This window comes from Stomoxys calcitrans, chromosome 3, assembly GCF_963082655.1.
Source record: "Stomoxys calcitrans chromosome 3, idStoCalc2.1, whole genome shotgun sequence".
In the NCBI taxonomy this organism is placed as follows: domain Eukaryota; kingdom Metazoa; phylum Arthropoda; class Insecta; order Diptera; family Muscidae; genus Stomoxys; species Stomoxys calcitrans.
Genome location: NC_081554.1, coordinates 380,521 through 400,170, shown reverse-complemented (window position 1 = coordinate 400,170; position 19,650 = coordinate 380,521). Strand labels below are relative to the sequence as shown.

Below are 19,650 nucleotides of genomic sequence, written 5' to 3'. Positions count from 1 at the left end.
TTTGTGTTCGTCGCACCATATCAGAAAAACGAACAAAAGTACAATTAAATTAAATACAAGAAAGGTTAAATCTTAATCGAATGCCATGTAAATTTTAATACGTGATTTCTTCAAAAATTATAGGTCCAAAGTATGCGATATTTAAAGTGTATCCGTTGCTTAATGGAAAAGCTGAAAGCAACACTATAGTATCTTCCGAAAACGAAGCATGATAAAACTCTTGTTTGGATGTATTACAAAAATCCACATTTATTTTCATTGAAATGTCACACAAAATGTAAATGTTTTCTCAAAAATTTTTCCATTAATCCTTTATGCTAAATTTTTGCGAATAAATTTATTTTAATGGATTTTTCTTGCACATAACAACTAGTTGTTTTGTCAAATCTTCACAGATATAAAGTCAATTCCTAGCATCTTGTTATTTCTCGAGAATGTTGTTACATATACATAATGGGTAAATAATAAACATTACCCAATAGTTCAGTAGTATACCCGTAAATCGTTGAATACACCTAAATTGATAAAGCATTGCAATAACTGATCGATTACTCTTTATGACAGTCACAAACAACGTATATTCATATCAAGGTCAATTGGTTTACAGTAAATATAGGATTTTTCAAAAAAAAAAATCTCTGTGCATGCAGATCTTTGTTTTCTTATTTGAAATGAAATTAATAGATCAACCAAACAGCACATAGCATGGTAGCTACATATACATATTTGTATTTAATTCCAATCATCCAACCACAAAACGATTTGTAATGCTGGTTGTGATCGCTAAGTTGCCATTTAAAACTTTGTGAAAGTTACAGTTCGAATCTCAAAGATACCCTCATCGTTCAAACTAAACTGTGTGATTCAATAATTCATCTATACACAAACAGTGATCATGCACACACACACACATCGTTTGGCAATATGGTGTGTATTCGTATGGAGTGTGCTGTCTGCTTGTAATTCAGCAATGTTGGGATTGGTGGTAGTGGTGGAATTGTTTGCTTGCGACTCACCTCAACTCGGTTATTATTGTTGTTCGTATGATTGGTGTTGCTGGCATTGTGACTGTTGCCGCCGACAGATATACGCGATCCGGGATCGCGCCATCTTAGTACCCCCATAACAGCCTGTCGCACCCAACGACGTTCTGCGCCTTCAGTATAAAATGCCACTTTTAACCAAAACGCCAACTATTCCTCTTTGTGTTGGCCGTTGGAGTTTGGCAATTTTCCAGGAAGTTGAGGTTGCGCGGGGTGCAGCGAAACCAGAAAACGGAAGAATGGGAGATTTTGCAAAACTTTCAGGACTCAATGTAAAAAGAATGCAGAGTTTACATGAAACGACAATGCATTTGTGTATCAATGTTTGTGCTTTGGGGAAGGGGCAGATAGACTGGCTGTTAAAGTGGGCGTCGAAGAGCAAAATTCACTCCCGCTCGTGGGGAAAATGTAGGGAGGGAGCAGTGGAGGTAGGGAGGGTATATTTCGCCTCCAAAGACACGGCTTAAAGCACTGTTTATTGTTGTTTGCTGCTGCTGACAAAAATGGGTTGTGCTGCTATACAGTCGGAGGCCTTGCTTGCCTGTGATTTTGTGTGTTCGCTGGCGGGTTGGGTATTTTTTGTTTTGTTTTAATTTAATTTTTTTTTGTTTTTGCTTCTCAGTTTACTTGTTTGACTGGTTTTGAGAACTTTGCGTTGCAGACGAACGAAATCACAAAAATTATTAACAAGCTTTGTTTATACGTTTCTAAATGTCGATTGCTCGGTGCTTAAGCTTTGACTTTTAAAGCTCCGGCTAAGAGCGAACACTTTTCGTAAGGCAAAGATGTGGACAATGATATTAATGATGATGGTGATAATGATGATGACAATAAAAACGATGTGTGGCGTCTATTTTTTTTTTTCAAAAATATTTAAAGTAAATTTGCTTCTTAACACCGCCACAGATTTTGCCGTTGTTGTTATTCTACTTATTTTGTTTGGGGCTTTGGTTGTCTTGCATACGTTTTTGTTGTACACACACATTCACTTTTGTCACTCACTTTATTCCTTATTCCCATTATTTCCTTTTGAATTTGCTTCTGCGTTCCTCTTTTCGCGAATGAGTTATTCCGACTCTCTGCGGCTATTTGATTCGAGAAAACGAGAAACTCTGTTTCAATAACAATAACTCATCATCAGATTTCTATTTGTGGTGCTTCGGTTTTGAGTTTAACCACAAAAGTTTGATTTGTCATCCATTACCAATTGATTGAACTGCATCTCTGCATTTAGAAAAAGTTCAACATTTTTATTTGTGCGCTTCAGAGTTTACACTTGGTCTTCGCGACAAACTGAACCGAACAAATTGCAAGTTCTTCTCATTGATATTCATTATTTTTCACTTTATTTATTTTTTTTTTCCATTTTCTCTAGTCCGCATTCCTCTTTCTATTGTGTTTGGACAAAAAAAAACGCTCAAAGTGTTTTCTCTGCTGCTATTTATTAGTTTCTGTTTTTTTCTTGTAATGTTAAACTTATTTTAGTGATTTGATTTTATTTAGAGTAAGAGAGAGGGAGTTTAAACAAATAAAATTCAAAAAGCTGTTAGTCCGAGTAACGACCGAACACGAAACACGTCTCACTAACGAATGAGCTGGAGTGGTATTAACATCATGTCTTTGCTAGCGTTGTTTATTTTGTGCCGTTGTGGAGAGAAAATTGAGAAGCTAGAGAGTTGCCAGAGTAAGTGTTGTGTAAAAAAGTGTGAAGATGAAGATTTGTTAACAGTTTCGCTAAAGGCTCTATTACACGGTATACTGGTGTTTTATGACATGTCAAATTTAGCACATGTACTCTACGTGTACTTGTCGTCTAATACATATGAAAATCACTTTTCAAAATAGCACATTGTATTTTTTGTTTTAGAGCGTGCTATATTCCTTCCGACAAAAACGTAAAGAAATCAACTGTTTATAAATTTATGATTGAACCACCTTTACCGCAACTTTAACAATTTTAACGCATAAAAACATCACATTTGCTCAAATGTGATAATAACATACAAGTGTGACCTTATGAAACTATGAATCGTATGTAAACTGACAATTTTGAAAAACATTTCAAATTACATGTGAATACAAAAAGTGACATGTCATAAGACATCTACATGTCGTGTAATAGCGGCTTAAGCTATGTCATTCGTAAAGTATATGAGAGAAAATGGAGACCAGATAGCAATTCTTATGATTTTGGGTGATAAATTTGGTATTCTATTTCGATGTTATATTGGAATGCCGTCAAAATCCATAGAAAATGTGTATAGTGGAAAAAGCATTTCATAAGATTTTTATCTAAGCTTCTTTTTGAAAAGGAGATACGAATCTATTCATCTATTCTCAATATTTAACTGTTAAATTGCTTCAGCACTTTACTTAACATTAACAATAATAATAGTTGGATTTAAAGATTTTCAATTCCCTAATGCGTAACTTATTGACAGTGTCAATCTGGCAACGCCGTTAGCTGGAGAGCCGAAGAGTCAAAAGCGAATCATATGCAATAGCAGGGTTGCCAGTATTTGTCCATCCCTTGTCTCCCAAAGAAAGTCGGGTGTACTGGAAACATAACCATTGCCACGTTGGATTGGATAGATTGTTATCGTTATCATGCAATAACAGTCGATAACAAGTGCTTTGCACTGTATTGTATTTAAAAAAACAAAAAAAACTGGGACTAAAAGAGGAGTTTAATTTACCCATTAAGCGGATTTTCTCGCTTATTTTGTATGGAGAAAACTGCTATCCATGATTAGCTAAGCGAAAAATCTTATTTCCGCTTACTATCACCGTTTATTTTATGACATAACTAAAAGAGGAAATACGCAACATATTTACTCAATGATTAAAGTTCTGAAATGGCGAAATTACTAAGGGTTTACATAAAATCACATTTTTGAACTCCGAGAAACATTTTTTAAAAATTAAAACTACTTCTTTTGTTTGTTTAGTTGATATTTGATTATTTCGGATGTGTGTCAATGCTGCCAACGTTAATGTCGTTAATTTAGTTGGAAGAGCGTTTCATTATCCATTTTTACATTTGTTAAAAATAAAAGAACCCAAACATTTCATTGGTACAGTTGCTGTGTTATATCTTATCAAGTGCATTCGTATGCTCTGGATAGAATTTCAGTGCAAAGTTGTCCGGAATCGATATCATGCGATTAAAGAGGATAATAACCGGTTAACGGTGATTTCCACTATATAATACTAAAATAAAACACAGCAAGTATAACTTGGTGTTAATTTTACTGTTTTATATTAACTAAATGTTTATAAAAAAACTATAAAAAATAGTAAAGGTAAACAAATATATAGTAAAGGTAAATAAATAAAAATTTTGAACAGAAAATTTTTATTTATTTACCTTTACTATATATTTGTTTACCTTTACTATTTTTTATAGTTTTTTTATAAACATTTAGTTAATATAAAACAGTAAAATTAACACCAAGTTATACTTGCTGTGTTTTATTTTAGTATTATATAGTGGAAATCACCCAAAATATTCCCAAAATATCCCCAATGTTTTTTGCGAATCCCCATCAAATCCTCAAGTCACAAATTCAGCCTCCATTTGCGACAACAAATCCCCGATTTGGGGAAAAATCCCCAATACTGGCAACACTGGCTGCAATAGGGAGAGTCATGCAATTTCATAAATGACAGTGATGGGATTTTTTTCTTACGGTACGAAAAAGCGAATATATCGTAGCCAAAGTAGGAGGTCTTTCAAATTGTTTTTACTGGTGTACGTAAGATTGTGACAGCGAGAAGCCTCTACGGCTGTTTTCTTACCAAATTATAAAAACTCACCAACTGATAATTTAGGGTCGGTACTATGATCGTTTTTCGCTAGCTAATTATTTTCTTAAAAAATCATTAATGAAAAAGGAAAATTTTAAGAAGAATTGTCGAGAAGGTATGTATTTAATTTATTTAGAATAATTTAAGTACAAATCTCAAAGAGAAGAGATGACAGAGAACTTTTAATTTAATTTACATTGTTAAACATGTAAGCCAAAAAAAAATAAATAATTAAAAAAAAATCATCCATTGGAGCGAAAATTTGTTGCATGGGAGTTAATGTAATGCGGGAATGTTTTCGACTCATTAACAATACAACAAAAACTTAAGGCAACAGCAACAACGCAACATGTCACTTTTGCTAAATTACTTTGTATTAAAGAAGAAACTTCTCTTCATTACTTCACGCTTCATGGCCACCCCCAACTACGCTTATTTGACTCGAAACACAGACACTCTATAGAGTTGCCTTTGTAATGAGAATTAAACGATGGGTAATTTGGAGAAGAGAAAGAAATCGATTGCAAAATGAATCACCATATTTTGAAATATGAGTTTCTCTTTTAAAGCAGGAAGAGGAAGTCCAAATTTTTACCAATAGAACTGAACAAAGGGAGGATTAAAAATTCTAATCAAGGAACAAATATTAATATCTTCCTTACATAAAGGTATGTTTCCTTGTGAATGTATGGTATGTGTTACTCTTCGACTCGTACACATTGAGTCACATATGGCTGTGTTTATTGCTTCTACATGAGTATAATGAAAAATTTCTTTACATCCCCCATTAAAAGAAAACGGAGCTCATCTGAGCGAACATCCCAGAAGAGTGGAGGTACCGAAGTTGCCACACATTTGGGAGTTCTTTAAACGATATCACCACAAAAGTAAATGCAAGCGTAGGCCACAAGTTTTGAATGCATGCATGTGTTTTGTCCACAATCATTTCTCGGCTTCCAGAGTATGGTGTTGTGATAGCAAGAGATAGCAGACAGACAATGCTGAGCAAATAAAACGATGGTTGGAACAAAGAGCTAACTTTTGGCTTTAAGCAACCGGAAAATAATTATGAATGCACATGGGTACATATTAATAAGTGTGTGCACATATGTATGTATGTACATATGTCTTATATATTTATGTTCACATATAAGGTACACTTTGTATGTGTATGTGTAAAAATATATTTTAGGAAAATGAAAAAAAAAAAAAAACATTACACTTGTAGTTGGTGCATGCAACAGCACATTAAGTGCGGCAACAATTAATCCCTCAACTGATGTAAAATATTAGCTCACAACCATGTATTTAACAATACTTCAACAAACTTTTTGTAAACGCTACAGACAACCCTTTGTATGCTGGGCAAAGAGGATGAAACCAACTGATAACAATTTTCGTGCTCTCAAAATTTTACAGCAAATGTCAAGCTTACAGGTTTTAGTAATTATTTTATTTTTCTTCAAACCAAGCAGCTCTGCCAAAAAAATTAACAAATCAAAGAAATAAAAACAAGAGAGATGCACATATTGAAAGCAACGACTGCATTACACCATAGTTTACTTCACGGGAAAGGAAATAATAAACATATTTAGAAAATGCAAACGACGCAAAGTGTATAAATCTCATTTATCTACATATATTCACAAGCGCCACCAACCAGTCTGTGTGCTAAGTTTAAATTCTTTATCTACATATTTATATTTTATCTATGTGCTGAGTTTCAACACTCTTGTCAACAGGCTTCCGTGGCGCAGAATCTAGCTTTTCCGCCTATGACACCCCAAGCCCGGGATCGAATCCTAGCGGGGAAAATCTTGGCTGATGTAATTACACTGTAGCCTTTAAAATTAAGGAAATTTACCTAAGACTTGTTAGATAATTTTTCCATCCATAGTCAGGTTTAGTTCGAAGATGATTTATATAGGCCCTTTCACTGGATTTACCATCTGCAGCTGATAAAGGAAATATTTTCTACCTACTTTGCTTGGAATTCATTCGAATATGGACCAAATTAAGTCATATTTTGATGAGATAGCCATATAGACAGAAATCCTGATTGAAGCTTGAGTTTTTAACACCCGACTTCGCTCAAATTTCGATTAATGCCTTGAAGAGAGAGAGGGTCATACCATATGATCCAGATCGGATCATATTTAGATATACCCTCTACATAGATGGCGCTCAATGGTGTATTTTTAAGCAATTCGAAGTCCGATTCCGGAACATCATGCCAATATTTTTAGCGAAGTTTTTCCTCCCCTAATACCGGCGACATTTGAGAGGTACTATGCCATTCACAGACTCGGCTGGAAACAGGAGGTCCCTTATTATTGAGCTTACATTTAAATCAGCACTTATTAATATGTGAAAAGCTGGGCCCTATTCCATAATGGAATGTTCATGGGCAAATTTGTATATACGATTCAGATCGGATCATATTAAGACATATCTACTACATAGATGGCGCGCAATGGTGCATTTTTAACCGATTTCCCTGACATTTTGAAAATTGGGTAGTATTAGTTTTCTACAGCTGCTATATAGACCGATATCCGATATATGGCGTGAGTGCATTTTTGTTACCCGATTTTGCTGATATTTGAATCAATGCGTTGTATAGAGAGAGGGTAGTAAACCCTCTAAATTCGCCCTCTACAGATCATAATCCAAATGAGTTCATATTTCTACATAGATCGATTTCTCGATTGCGCCACTTGGCGTCATAAATTTGAAATTTCGAAAATTGGGTAGTGTTGATCTTTTTACGGTTATTTACTAAAATCAGGGCCGGCCTACACGGGTTAACTATGAGCACCACACAGGCTGGAACTTTGAGCTCCGAATTGTGTGGTGTCCATCGTGACCACGGGAAGCTTAGCTGCAAGCTACTGGACGCATCCACAGGTTGCGGATGGTGGAAAGCCCCGTTTTTATGCGGAGTAGCTGCAAATGCGGGCAGTCAGCGATTTTCGAGAGGAGAGTCTCAGTGGGGAGTTAAGTGGCCCTGACTTTTAATTAAATACTGAGTGTCCCACACTGGCAGTCAGAAGGAGTTCCACTTTAGGTAATCATTTCTTTGAGAACTTGTCTGATTTAGCTGATGTGAACATTTGCAAGTTATTGGGCAAGTTATTAAGCGATTAAATACTGAGTGTCCCACACTGGCAGTCAGAAGGAGTTCCACTTTAGGTTATCATTTCTTTGAGAAATTGTCTGATTTAGCTGATGTGAACATTTGCAAGTTATTGGGCAAGTTATTAAGCAGTCTGGAACTAGAAGGCATAGCTGGAACTAGAAGGCATCTTCCTTTTCCTGTTCCTATGGTATCACAATCGACGAAAACGTATAAGTGATGGCGGACTGCCACTTTAACCTAACCTAACATAACTTACTGGTGAAAAAGCACTTTTTGTAACAAAATTAAATATTCACACATTTAATAAAATAAATGATTTTTTTCACTACATCTCAAACAAGGCAGCATTTCGAATTGTAAAAACCAAATTTTAACCGTCAAAAAGATATAAGTGGTATTTTTTCCCGCACTAAGTAACAATTCATTGGAAAATATCTAGGGAAGGCTTTTTTGGATACAAGTTTTCACAAGCCGTGCGTTTATTCTCAGTCACAAACCTTCAAATTGGGCCCATTTCTCCACCCAAATTGTATAAAGGTAGAACGTTAAGTCTCTTAATCAGTTTTCCAGGCCAAGTACACCCGAAATAATTAAAAAAAGGAGCGACAACAAATCCTTAAAACGCTGCAAGAAGAAAACTTTAAAACACAAACTTTATAGTACCTATCTATCGTAATGACTGGAATCTTCTAGGCAGGATGGCACCAAAAGAGAAGATATTGAAGAGAACAGCACAGAAAAGAACTTTTAAAAGTAAGGCAAAATATGTGATGTTGCTAAAAAGCATTTGACCGGCTATCCGTATCGCGATTTCCGATTTCCCAGGAAGCTTTATCAGCGCAATGTGTCAAATGGACCATGGTGATTTGCAAACAAACCCAACTAGAGGTTGTAAAGCACAAATCTGAATTTTATTCATATCCATGTACACATAGCCGTTGAATGGAGCGGATATTTCGCTCCTCAAAGAAAAATATCCGTATCTACCAAACTATTACGAAAAAATTATAAATCCTTTTTGGAGAAGGCTCAAAATGGACTCCAAACTCCAAACAGCTGCGGTGATGGCATCAGACCGTAGCATGTTGTCTGCCCCTCCTACAGGTGTGGGTGCCTTGGCCTCAGTAGTCGAGAGTAATGCTTCAAACGCACAGCCATTCGTCAGACTAACGAATGAGAAGAGACGGATAAGGGATGCGCAGTTCGTCCCCACCATTTTGGTAAAGGTTATGCTTCCGATTCAGACTCAGACAGCGACAATGTCATTGAAACAGTCATCGCAGCCGATTCGAGAGATGATGACAGCGGAATGACGGCAGAAGTGTGCGAGGGCTTTACTCTTGCAAGCAGACCAAGAAAGCAATCTGGGGCAGCACATAACACTGCTTAAACGCTGAAAAAGAAAAAGGATCCCCTCTTTCAAGTACTCTCCCGCAATGGAATCTCCAGCCAGTGTCCTGAGGAGGGAGACAAAGTCGAAACAGGAACGACTTCCAAAAGGACGCCACAGCCATCACAGAAGGGGAAGATGAAAGCGGCAGTGCATCCGGTAGGATTCCACCAGATAATAGGTCCCAAGTAGAGGATCTGGTTAACGAACTGGTTTTCAATCATGTGTTGAACTCTGAAGGGGATCCACCCATAGGGATTTTGAGCTGCAAGTATAGAGGCGACATCTTCGCTGCACTTTGTGTCAGCGGAATTTATTTATACCGTCAAAAACCGCTCCTTGAAAGTATCACACAAAGCTCGACCTTGTGAGAAAGATCGACTATGTTATTGTAGGCTCTGACTTACTTTAACCAAAAAATAGCCTCACTTACTGTAATTTTTGGATACACTCGCAAACAATATTATTATCCAACAAAACATTTCGATAAAAATCTGTTGAAAAAAGAGAATTTTTAAGAAACTGGAAAATGATTTAACGATATGAAGATAAATATATTTTGTACTACTTTATTAAAAATTTTTTTTTGTAATTATTTAAAAAAAAAAAATTACACTAACAATTACTTTGTGTCTACGACAGATAATCGAAATAATTTGGAGCGGACTTGTACACATATTTTGAAACATGGCCATGAAAGTCCCAATAGTCATAAGCTAAAGAAAACATTTATTAATTGGTGTCTCCCATTTTTTTGTACGATGCGGATCAGCTGATGCGAATCTTTTGCAATAGATTGAATTCAAAAAAAAAAAGCATTTAATTAGGTAAAAGCTGGTTATAATCCATTGCAATTTGAGATGTTCAAATGGCTATTTGCGCGAATGTTGTGATTTTGTGATAAAGCAGCCGGGCCCGCTTTTAGTGATGCTAACTATTAAAACAAACCCAACATCCGACCCTGCAGCGGTTTATAAGAATAAAGAATATTTTTATAACCCAGTTGCTTGTAATGAGAACAAATGCATTGGATCTTAGTGAATTCCAGCTTTTTTAAATTATTATTATTAAGCAAATATGTTTAATAATATCTCGAACCGTTTGTCACAAAACCGAAGCAATAACTTTTTTTCGGCACTAGCACTAAAACGGCATAGGGTTACCAAAGCAAAATAAAGGATCGCACTTTAGATATTCAGCTGCTATGTAGGATTTTGAATGCGGGTTTATTGTACAATAATCGTGTAATAAGCACTGAGCACATTAATGCTTCGTTAGAACATTTTTGTGAATACAGCTGTTATTGTTGAAGTATTGTTGTTTATTATTTAACCATTTTAACAGATTTGCTCTGTTAGCAAGCGATAAAGACAGAGATTAGGCCTTCCGCGAGTTCATTCAAATATGTTAACATACGTTCGCACATTAACACGTTAGCAAGTAGCTCATATCAAAAGCTATCGTGTTTTAGAACAAGATTATTACAGTTCTAAGTTTATAAATAAATCACTCTTTCGCCATTTCGATCTGAAAGAAGCCTGAATATATGTATATATATACTATACTATTAGTCTAGATTGATTTAATAAATTCATAATTTTATAATCAAATATGCGTTTAAGAAAGTCCCTTTTTATTTTTTGTGTCAATGCTGCCCTTCTTTAATTGAATTGAACAAGTGTGGCCACTTTCAGAAATATCTCTATTGTGAATGGTAAAATAAAATTTAACTCAATTATTTATGGAATTGCGTGTACAAATCTTAATAAATTTTATTTGACTTCTATATCCACACATGTTTTGCAAATTTTGTTTATACATTTTACAAATATTTGCGCTTTTTTCTCGTATTGTTTTGATAGGTTGGCAAATGGCGTTACCAACTCATGGAAAACAAACAGACTTGCACTGAAAACTTTTTTGTGTTTTATTTTTGCCCTTAACGGGCAATACAGGCATAGCATCTCGTCTCTTAGTATCTGGCGACAAAAACTGGTATTTAACCACTTTTCAGATTGGCGACATCTGACGATAACTTCAATCAATTCATCTCTGCAGGCATGTTGAATAAAAAAAATGTCTTCACTTTAGATGTATTCACCACCATAAATAAATTATATAAGATAACACAACTGTAGTCATAAAATTTTCCAACAGAGAGAAAGCTTGAGGACGGGTAATTTGATTTATATAAAATTGCATGAAGTTTCACTCAAATCGCATGATAATCTATTTAAACGATATTTTGTTTTGGTTTTATTACCCAAAACAAATTTTCCAATTTAATATGGCCGATAAGTTTGTTGTTCAATAAGGGTTGGTTAAAAAAATGTTTTAATGAAATCAGCACCTAACCAACCGGCAACCAACCGTTTTTTGAGCGGATTTTTTTTTGCATATAAAAATACAGGAATATTCTCCACATTACGATATAGTATCCAAAGAAGTCTCAAAATTAATTTGGACACTTCCTACAAATATTAGCTTATTTTATAAAAGAACTTTATATACATATATATAGGAATCTGCACATTGAATCTTCAATCATGACACACCGTATGCACGACCGCATCTAGTACGGGAGATTGAAAATTATTTCCGTATGGTCACCCAATAACATCTGTGTTATACATAATATACCGATTTCTCGGGTAGTGTGTATTGTACATCGCCTGAGCCCCTCAAGTTTTATTACACTATACTGCGATATCGACATGCAAGCTAATTTTTTGTGATAGGACAAGGGCGATGGATGACAGATCACATCAATCCATCCTGTCACAAATTGAAGCTTCTTCACACAACTATTGAATATTTTTAACCAACTTCCAAAAGTTTTCAAATTTAATTGTAAAGATTTGAAATTTATTTCAATTTGAAAACTGTGTGGACCATTTTTTTCAAACGTCATATTAGGTAATAGCTTAGAACTCTTCACCTTTCTTCCAAATCAAATTTGAATAACCAATAATGGTTATTAGAGGGACATTTGTACCCTCCCAGCGCCATCTTCAAAATTGTTCTTTATAACGGCGAGGTGAATATACATTAATGGCATCTTGTCTCTGTCTTCACTTTAGATGTATTCACCACATTCAACAAATATTCACCATACACAGCGAAGACAATAACCAATGCAGTGGAATCAGTGTTACCACAGCCAGCGTCTGCCATGGGTTGTTGCCACTTTGCTTATTGTTCATATTTGGTAACGGACAAGCCTAAGTTTTGAAAACGGCAAAATGTGGTACATAAATTCACATTGGATTTTTGCTATATAACCCGCCAATCGATACTTTAATCAAACAATGTGTAAAATGCAAAGGGTCGAAGTGAATACTACTATTCCTAGTATATTTTAAGTGTCCTTATAGGTCAAAGAGCGACCCAAAGTGATTTGTCATTGCTAAGATAGGAAGGAAGTAAGGACAAGTAAATAGAGACCTGGGTCCCAGGGGATGGCAGTGTGCATTTTTTCGCAAATGCCTTTCTTTGATGTTTTCGGAGGCACGGATTCAAATGACACAAATCCAGTCTTTATAGATGAAAGCACACAAGAGCATATCGTGTGATTGAGTAAATGCCATCACCGTCATCATCATCAACATCATCTGGTGTTTCGTCTAAGGAATGTGAATAACAAACAGCTGGATTGACATACCAGCTCACAGCTCAAAGATACTTCACAACATATTAGTGTACTGCCCGAGGAAGGAAGAAGGGGGTGCGCTTTTGTGCCGCACCACATCGCTTGTCGGCAATGTGAAATTGTGTCATAACTAATTTTGGAGATTGTTGACTGGAGGCATTGTTCTGCGAGAAATGACAGATTTTAGATTTTTGTGTGTTGAAGAACATTTTTATGGCCGACGCAGTCGATAGACAGACTGGGAAACACAACATTGCCTGTAAACACTTCTGGGTGGGTGGGCGACCGTCCAAGTGCTCTAGTTTACTGCAACCACACGGCTGCAAGGCTTTTTGTGAAAATTTGGATACATTTTTGGTTTTTCGACTTACCTGGGAGAAGTAGGCTGGTAGTTCACATCTTTGGTCTTCCAGTCGCGAGCACTGCACTCGTTCCAGCAGTTCAAAGAGGTCATGTGTAGCGCCCCGTAATCGTTCAGGACTGTGGGTCAAACTGCCGCCGCCATTGGATTTCTGCGCACCACCATTTGTCATGAAGGCATGTTGACGTCTGTAACGGGAGACCACAAAAGAACAAAGTCAGATGAGATTGCATGTAAGAAGTCGTCCGGTAAGAAAAACACAAGAACTGCCGCAAAGCAACAAACCAAACAAGGCAAAGTGAAAAAACCAAACCAAAGGGTTCGGTCGTTCGACCCTTCCATCATAGCTAGCCGTCAACCGGCCACATTGTTACAGACATTATTGCAGCACTCATAATTTTCGAGAGGCACATTTTCAAGTGACTTTTGATTTTTGCTAGCTATTGAAGCGTATGTGGTTGGTGATTTTTATTCCTACTATGCGCTGTGTGGACGGATGGAAATGGAATGGAATCTCTTCGACTGTCTTTTGTAAGGGGTTAACGCTTCACTGACAGCCACCTAGGGAACCTAACCGACGACGCAAATATGGGGTTGGATTTTTGCCACAAAATTTGCCCAAAGACGGCCTTTGGGATTGTTGACAATTTTCTTTAATTTCATTGTGTAGCGCTTAGCAATTCGTTGCTTCAGGAAAAAGGAAGTCCCAAACCAATATTTGATCGAATAGAAAGCATGGAAGTTTAAACAAGCGAGAAATGTTGACACAAAAATCATCACCATTAAGGATAAGATATGGAGGATGGAGAGACTCTTTTCTCGTTTACTTAGAGAGCGCAAGAGGATGTTGTCAACACCATACCTAGAGTTTTTCTGGCAGCTGTTGTTGTTTTAGTGGCAGCCTGCCTGCTCACTCACACAAATGTTTCCCCCAAATTTAGCTATGGCCACTTAAGTTAGGACTAATAAATTAACACCTCAACACAATTGTCTAACAGCCGAAAAAGGACATGATGTGCACAGGAGCATGTGTTCTCCTACTCCCCAAAGGAGAACATCTTAAAGAGTGGAGGAATGTGGAAGGTCTTTGGGGGATGGGAAACGAAGTGTAGTGATGACATGTTGGGTAAATATAAATTAACGACATGAAATACGAGATATCTGTGCCACATTTCCTCCCAGCACAGACCCCTGCGACCATAGTGTCTGCGAATAGTTATCTACACCCATCCATCGCAACACCTATTCTACCTTTACGATTTGAGTATCAAGAGTGACGGACAGGCCCCTCATGGCGTAGTAGCAACAACCCAACCGCTAACCCTACTTCCGCGCAAAGACGTCATATCCCCAGCTTTATATGGAACAGCTTCACATCCACCCACCCATTATTTTGTGCCACAACGAGCTCATTCATATGCTAATTTATGCGTTCAATTGGCCAACTCCTAAAAAAGACAGAAAAGTACTTGGCTGTGTTGGCTAGAATGTGAATGTTACACCAGTACATTGGCCAGCATTCCCAGCCGCACTGACAAAGACCGCCACCAATGGCACGTTCAACTCCACGTTTCCACGCAGTCGTGGCGGTGGTCGTGTTGGCCTGGCAAAAAGCGATGACATTCAGCGAAGATAAATTAGGCTTTGCCTGTCACTTTGACACCAAGCAAAGCGGGAAGCCAAGATCCAGAATATTTGTTTTTTTTTTTGTATTGAATTACTGTGGGATCTCTGGGAACTGCCGCAAGTGCAGCAACGCAAGTTGGACTCGCTGAAATGTTGGCCACACATGTTCCCCATTTGACATAAAAATTCTTTCACAAAAAGGGGGCGTCACTTTGAAGAGGAAATGATTTCGGGAGATTGCAATGGGAATTTTCCAAATGATGCCTAATGGATTCCACGGGGAATAACACTTACCAAGAATCTGGTGATACAATTAATGATAGCAGCCTTCTAATCAGATACCAAGTCATACCTATTACCTACTCCCCGAGGAGGCCAACCAAGAGCAAACGGTACGAACAAATTTGCCCGAAAATTCCCATGACTACGCTCGCTTCGACGTTTTTCGAGGGAAAATACTTAATAATGGGTTACGAGAGCAACAAAAAAATCAAAGAAATACACTCACTCAACAATGGAAATTCTAGAGTAATTTTCTGTTTTTTATCCTACAATCAAATGGAAAAAAACGAGGACAACAATAAGAGAGCATTTCCATGTGTAGCAGAAACAATGCAGAGAACTAATGTCCTGCTGAGGGATATCGTATGAATGATCTTCTAATGCTGATAACAACTGAGCAACAAAGGACGAAGGGATTGTGTGTGCCATTGAAAGTGTAGCAAGTCAAGACATTCCCCAAGGGCTCTTAATAATTGTGTTTCGTATCTCAAATGAAATGAATGGAAAAATGTGCATTTGGGTAAATTAACGGCCTCTTTATCACTTCGTTGGTTTAACCAGGGAGTAGAGAGAAAGGAAAGCAAAGCTTTGCGAAAGCCCAAGCATCGCGCAGCGCCAACTGTGTATGAAAAGAAACTTCCTAAGTGTTTCAACAATTTGATTGACTTTTTTCCTTGAGTGTGTCAAGATCATGGGAACAATGATAAATTATTATGACGGAAAATCCTTTTATGTGCACTTACTACGGCCACACATACATACACCTATCCTTGGAAAAGTGTGAGAAAATCCTAAACACAATAGACGGCGGAGTGAAAGAGAGTGAGAACTGCTGAGCGTGGTAAAAACAGCCGTTAAATGTCCGCACATTAAGATATGCTAAATAGCGAAGAAGCGCTCAAGAATTTCCATTACACGGCCACCTTCCTTCCACCTCTTTTCGGCGAGAATGCACAATGCACACCTCTCTCTATCTCTACTTGGCGGAAATGGGGTGGAACCAGGTTTTATATTTCCCAAAGACTTATCATTCCACAGCCAAGGAGACCGACCGTAGAAGACAACGATGAGAGATGATGCATGACAACCATTCAAAGACAATGAGCATTGGGAATCAAGGCTCAACCGTTTAGGGGAAATTAGAAATTGCCATTTACAGACGATTTTGTGGCATGGAAGGGGGTGGGGGGAAACATATAAAGGATCATTTGCAGAAACCACGTACTGCTCGAAGACAAATAAAAGATGACCGGACAAAGTTCGAAATTTGTTGAAAAGCGGAAGAAATTTATTTTTTTCCTATCCTCTATCCTTAAGGAAGTAGCTGGGCTTTTAAGGGTGGCTTCGCCAACATCTTCCTCCGACGAAAGTTTGTTGGTTGAGGGAAAAGTCTGTGTCTGGCAAAACTCGTTAGCCTGCTGAAAACTCTTTTATTATCTTAAGGCTTTACTTGAGAGTAGCCGGAAAAAGGTGTAGACAGCAGCAGTTTCGTCACACACAGACCTAGAATTTATGTGCAGAATTACACCAGTTTTTCCCGTCTTTTTTCCATAATTTCCTTTGGAAAATTCATGCAAGTTGCTACAGAAAACTAAGAAGGATTAAATTTTGGGCGAGAAACTCATAAAAAGAGTCCATAAAAACCAGGATATTATAGCTTTAATACTTCGCCACTGCAGCTGTTGAAAGGCCAATCGACTTTTTACATTGGGCGTAACGAAATAATCCGCTCTACTCACTGCTGAGGCTGCTCCATTTTATTGTTGTTCTAGTGACCGAAGACTGAATTAGCATTTGGTCACTGCACAGCGTGGTGTCACAGCAAATGGGTTAAAAGTAACAACACCTTCACAACTAAGGATGGACTGAGCTCGGCGTTGCCATGTAGTATGTTAATCGGAGAAATGACATCAAATAGTATTTGTAAAACAGGCCTTCCGTAGCTACAAGAAGTGTGGGATATGGTATAATGAGAAGCAACTAAAAACTCTTTATCCATAGATAGAATTAGTTTTGAGCGAGAGATTCTATGGCCATGTTATATCGTTTGTACTAATGGGCCACCGCGATCGTGTGATTGACCTCGTTGGATTTCGTTATTTTGGTTTGATAGTTAAGAGAAAAAGTGGTATGGAGAATAATAAAGGATTTTATAAGTAGTACGGAATTCCTAACTTTGATTTTCTTTTTCGAGGTTACTTTTTAGTATTTAGAGCGCACAACAAGCCGATTACTGGCTTAGGTGTATAGGTCCATAGTGGCATGCGCCGGATCAATATCCACACCCTGTTTTCAACCTAACCTAGCCCAAGAGAAAAAGGGTACGTCAATAAGCAAAGAACAATTGTAGAGTTAAAGGGTGAGATGATTCAGCTCATTAACGACACTGTATTTGAACTATGAGTGAGAGTGTTCGAAAATGAATCTGTCAAGCTGAAACTTAACACAGATTCTGTTCATTTGTTTTTGGTTTGTTGCAGGCGGTTATGTGAATCAATTCATACCTTAGGGTTCTTGACCTGACCTTCAAATACCTATATCGATAAGAAATATCTGTGCAAAATTTCAATCGAATTACTTTATTTGTTTAAGGTGGGTTTTATGTTCCTGTTTCGCAGTGAAATGCCCATGTTTTCCACGATTACTTTTTTGAAACCTTACAAAAATCTCATTGACATCATAATACATTTATTGATATTTATCATAAATAATGAGAGAATGCTCAAATGTATGAAATCAGCAAGGTTTTTTGCTTCAAAATCTATTATCAAAAAAAAAAAAGGAATAGTGAAAAATATTAATTTTCACTATGAAACACGAACTTTATACCCACCTTTCGACGCTATTGTGATTTCCACGGACGGATGGACAGAGGGACGCAAGGATGGTTTTGTCTACATCGAATTGAAATGTTATGACGATCAAGAATTTGTATACTTTAAAGGGTCGCAGGCAGAGAACTGCAAGCGGTGGCGTTTTTATGATTTGCGATATATGCATAAAAAAGGGATGTTAATGATTAACGCAAACTTAAATCAACTTAGCAATAGCACTCAGCTCACTCTCATGAGTTATATGAATAATGGCCATGCCACTCATTCGCACGATTGCAATTTTGTTCGCTTCAATAATGCGTCGTGTAACATTATCCATAATATAGAGCAGAGATCTGCAGCGGTCGATCGCAACTTATGCCACAGCGTGTAATTTTTAATTTTTTGGGTGACTCAAACTGAATATTTTTCTATGTTTTGAAAACAATGCCACTTGAATGAACATACAAACACATGTCGTTTTAGGTGGTGGTTTTTTTCATATTTTATCCCATGTTGCTTGTGAGTGGCGTTGATTTTGCTTTTTTGCCTTTTGGATGTCGAGTACATTAATCTGAGCGAGAAATGATGAAAAATACAGCTCCGACAACGTTAAATTGTCATAAATTAAATTGGTGTATATTATAATAAAATTTGAAACTGTGATACCGTTGTGTGACCAAATTCGGAATTTCCGACCTTTTTAGAGTCAAGTGACTTTTTGTGCAACCTTTTTAAATTTCTACTTTTCTGTGACTTTTTCTGCAAAAATTCGACTATTTTACAAATTGCAGAAAATTATTTTTCTGCCTTGTGGGTTTGTTCTTTAGTTTCAACGCCATTTTTGACATATCTATCTCCCCTTTATGATTTGCAGGTGCTTATTCGCGCGAGTTTCTCGTTGGATTAATTTTTTCAATTCGTACTACTTTTTGAGAAAAAGCCTTTTTTGTGTGACTTTTTTACGAAAAATCTGATTTTGTGTGACAAAATTCTCAACGGTAATGCTGTTTAGGGGTATCAACAAAACAACCAAAGTACCAATTTTGTCATACCTGATCGTTACTAAAGCAACACCGCAGCATTAAGTGTGATCGTGTACTCAAAAATTGGTGCAAATTTGCACAAATTGGTACCAAAGTACCAATTTTGTCATACCTGATCGTTACTAAAGCAACACCGCAGCATTAAGTGTGATCGTGTACTCAAAAATTGGTGCAAATTTGCACAAATCGTTGCTGGAAGTCGTTCGCGTACTTTATTTGCCTGCAAAAGAGAGCGAGTGAAGAAGTACGCGAACACACCTATGAGCACTATGAGTTGATTAAATGCTTCTGCTCTTTTGTGCCATTTAAGATGTTTGTTGCCTCTCTAATGCCCTAATTTTTTATCTATAACAGTGCCATTGGATGTAGGAAAACGATGTTACACGACGAATCATTAAAGCGAAAAAATATCCAATCGTACAAATGAGTTTCATGACTATTGCTATTCCTAAGTGGTTTTGAGTTTGCATTTTGCATTAACACCCCTTTTTTAT

General features: G+C 37.0%; 1 protein-coding gene across 7 annotated transcripts in view; it reads right to left on the bottom strand.

The window, feature by feature from the left end:
• The window catches only part of LOC106083842 (rap1 GTPase-activating protein 1), a 125,881-nt gene that overhangs the window by 46,655 nt on the left and 59,576 nt on the right, over positions 1 to 19,650 (bottom strand). For 5 of the 7 annotated variants that reach the window (XM_059364189.1, XM_059364190.1, XM_059364191.1 and 2 more), the window contains one exon: positions 13,400 to 13,577. In XM_059364189.1, the coding sequence (XP_059220172.1) occupies positions 13,400 to 13,577 (178 nt within the window). Of the gene's footprint in view, positions 1 to 1,016; positions 2,634 to 13,399; positions 13,578 to 19,650 lie in introns of those variants that run through there. The other 2 variants (XM_059364195.1, XM_059364196.1) reach the window with 2 other exon arrangements.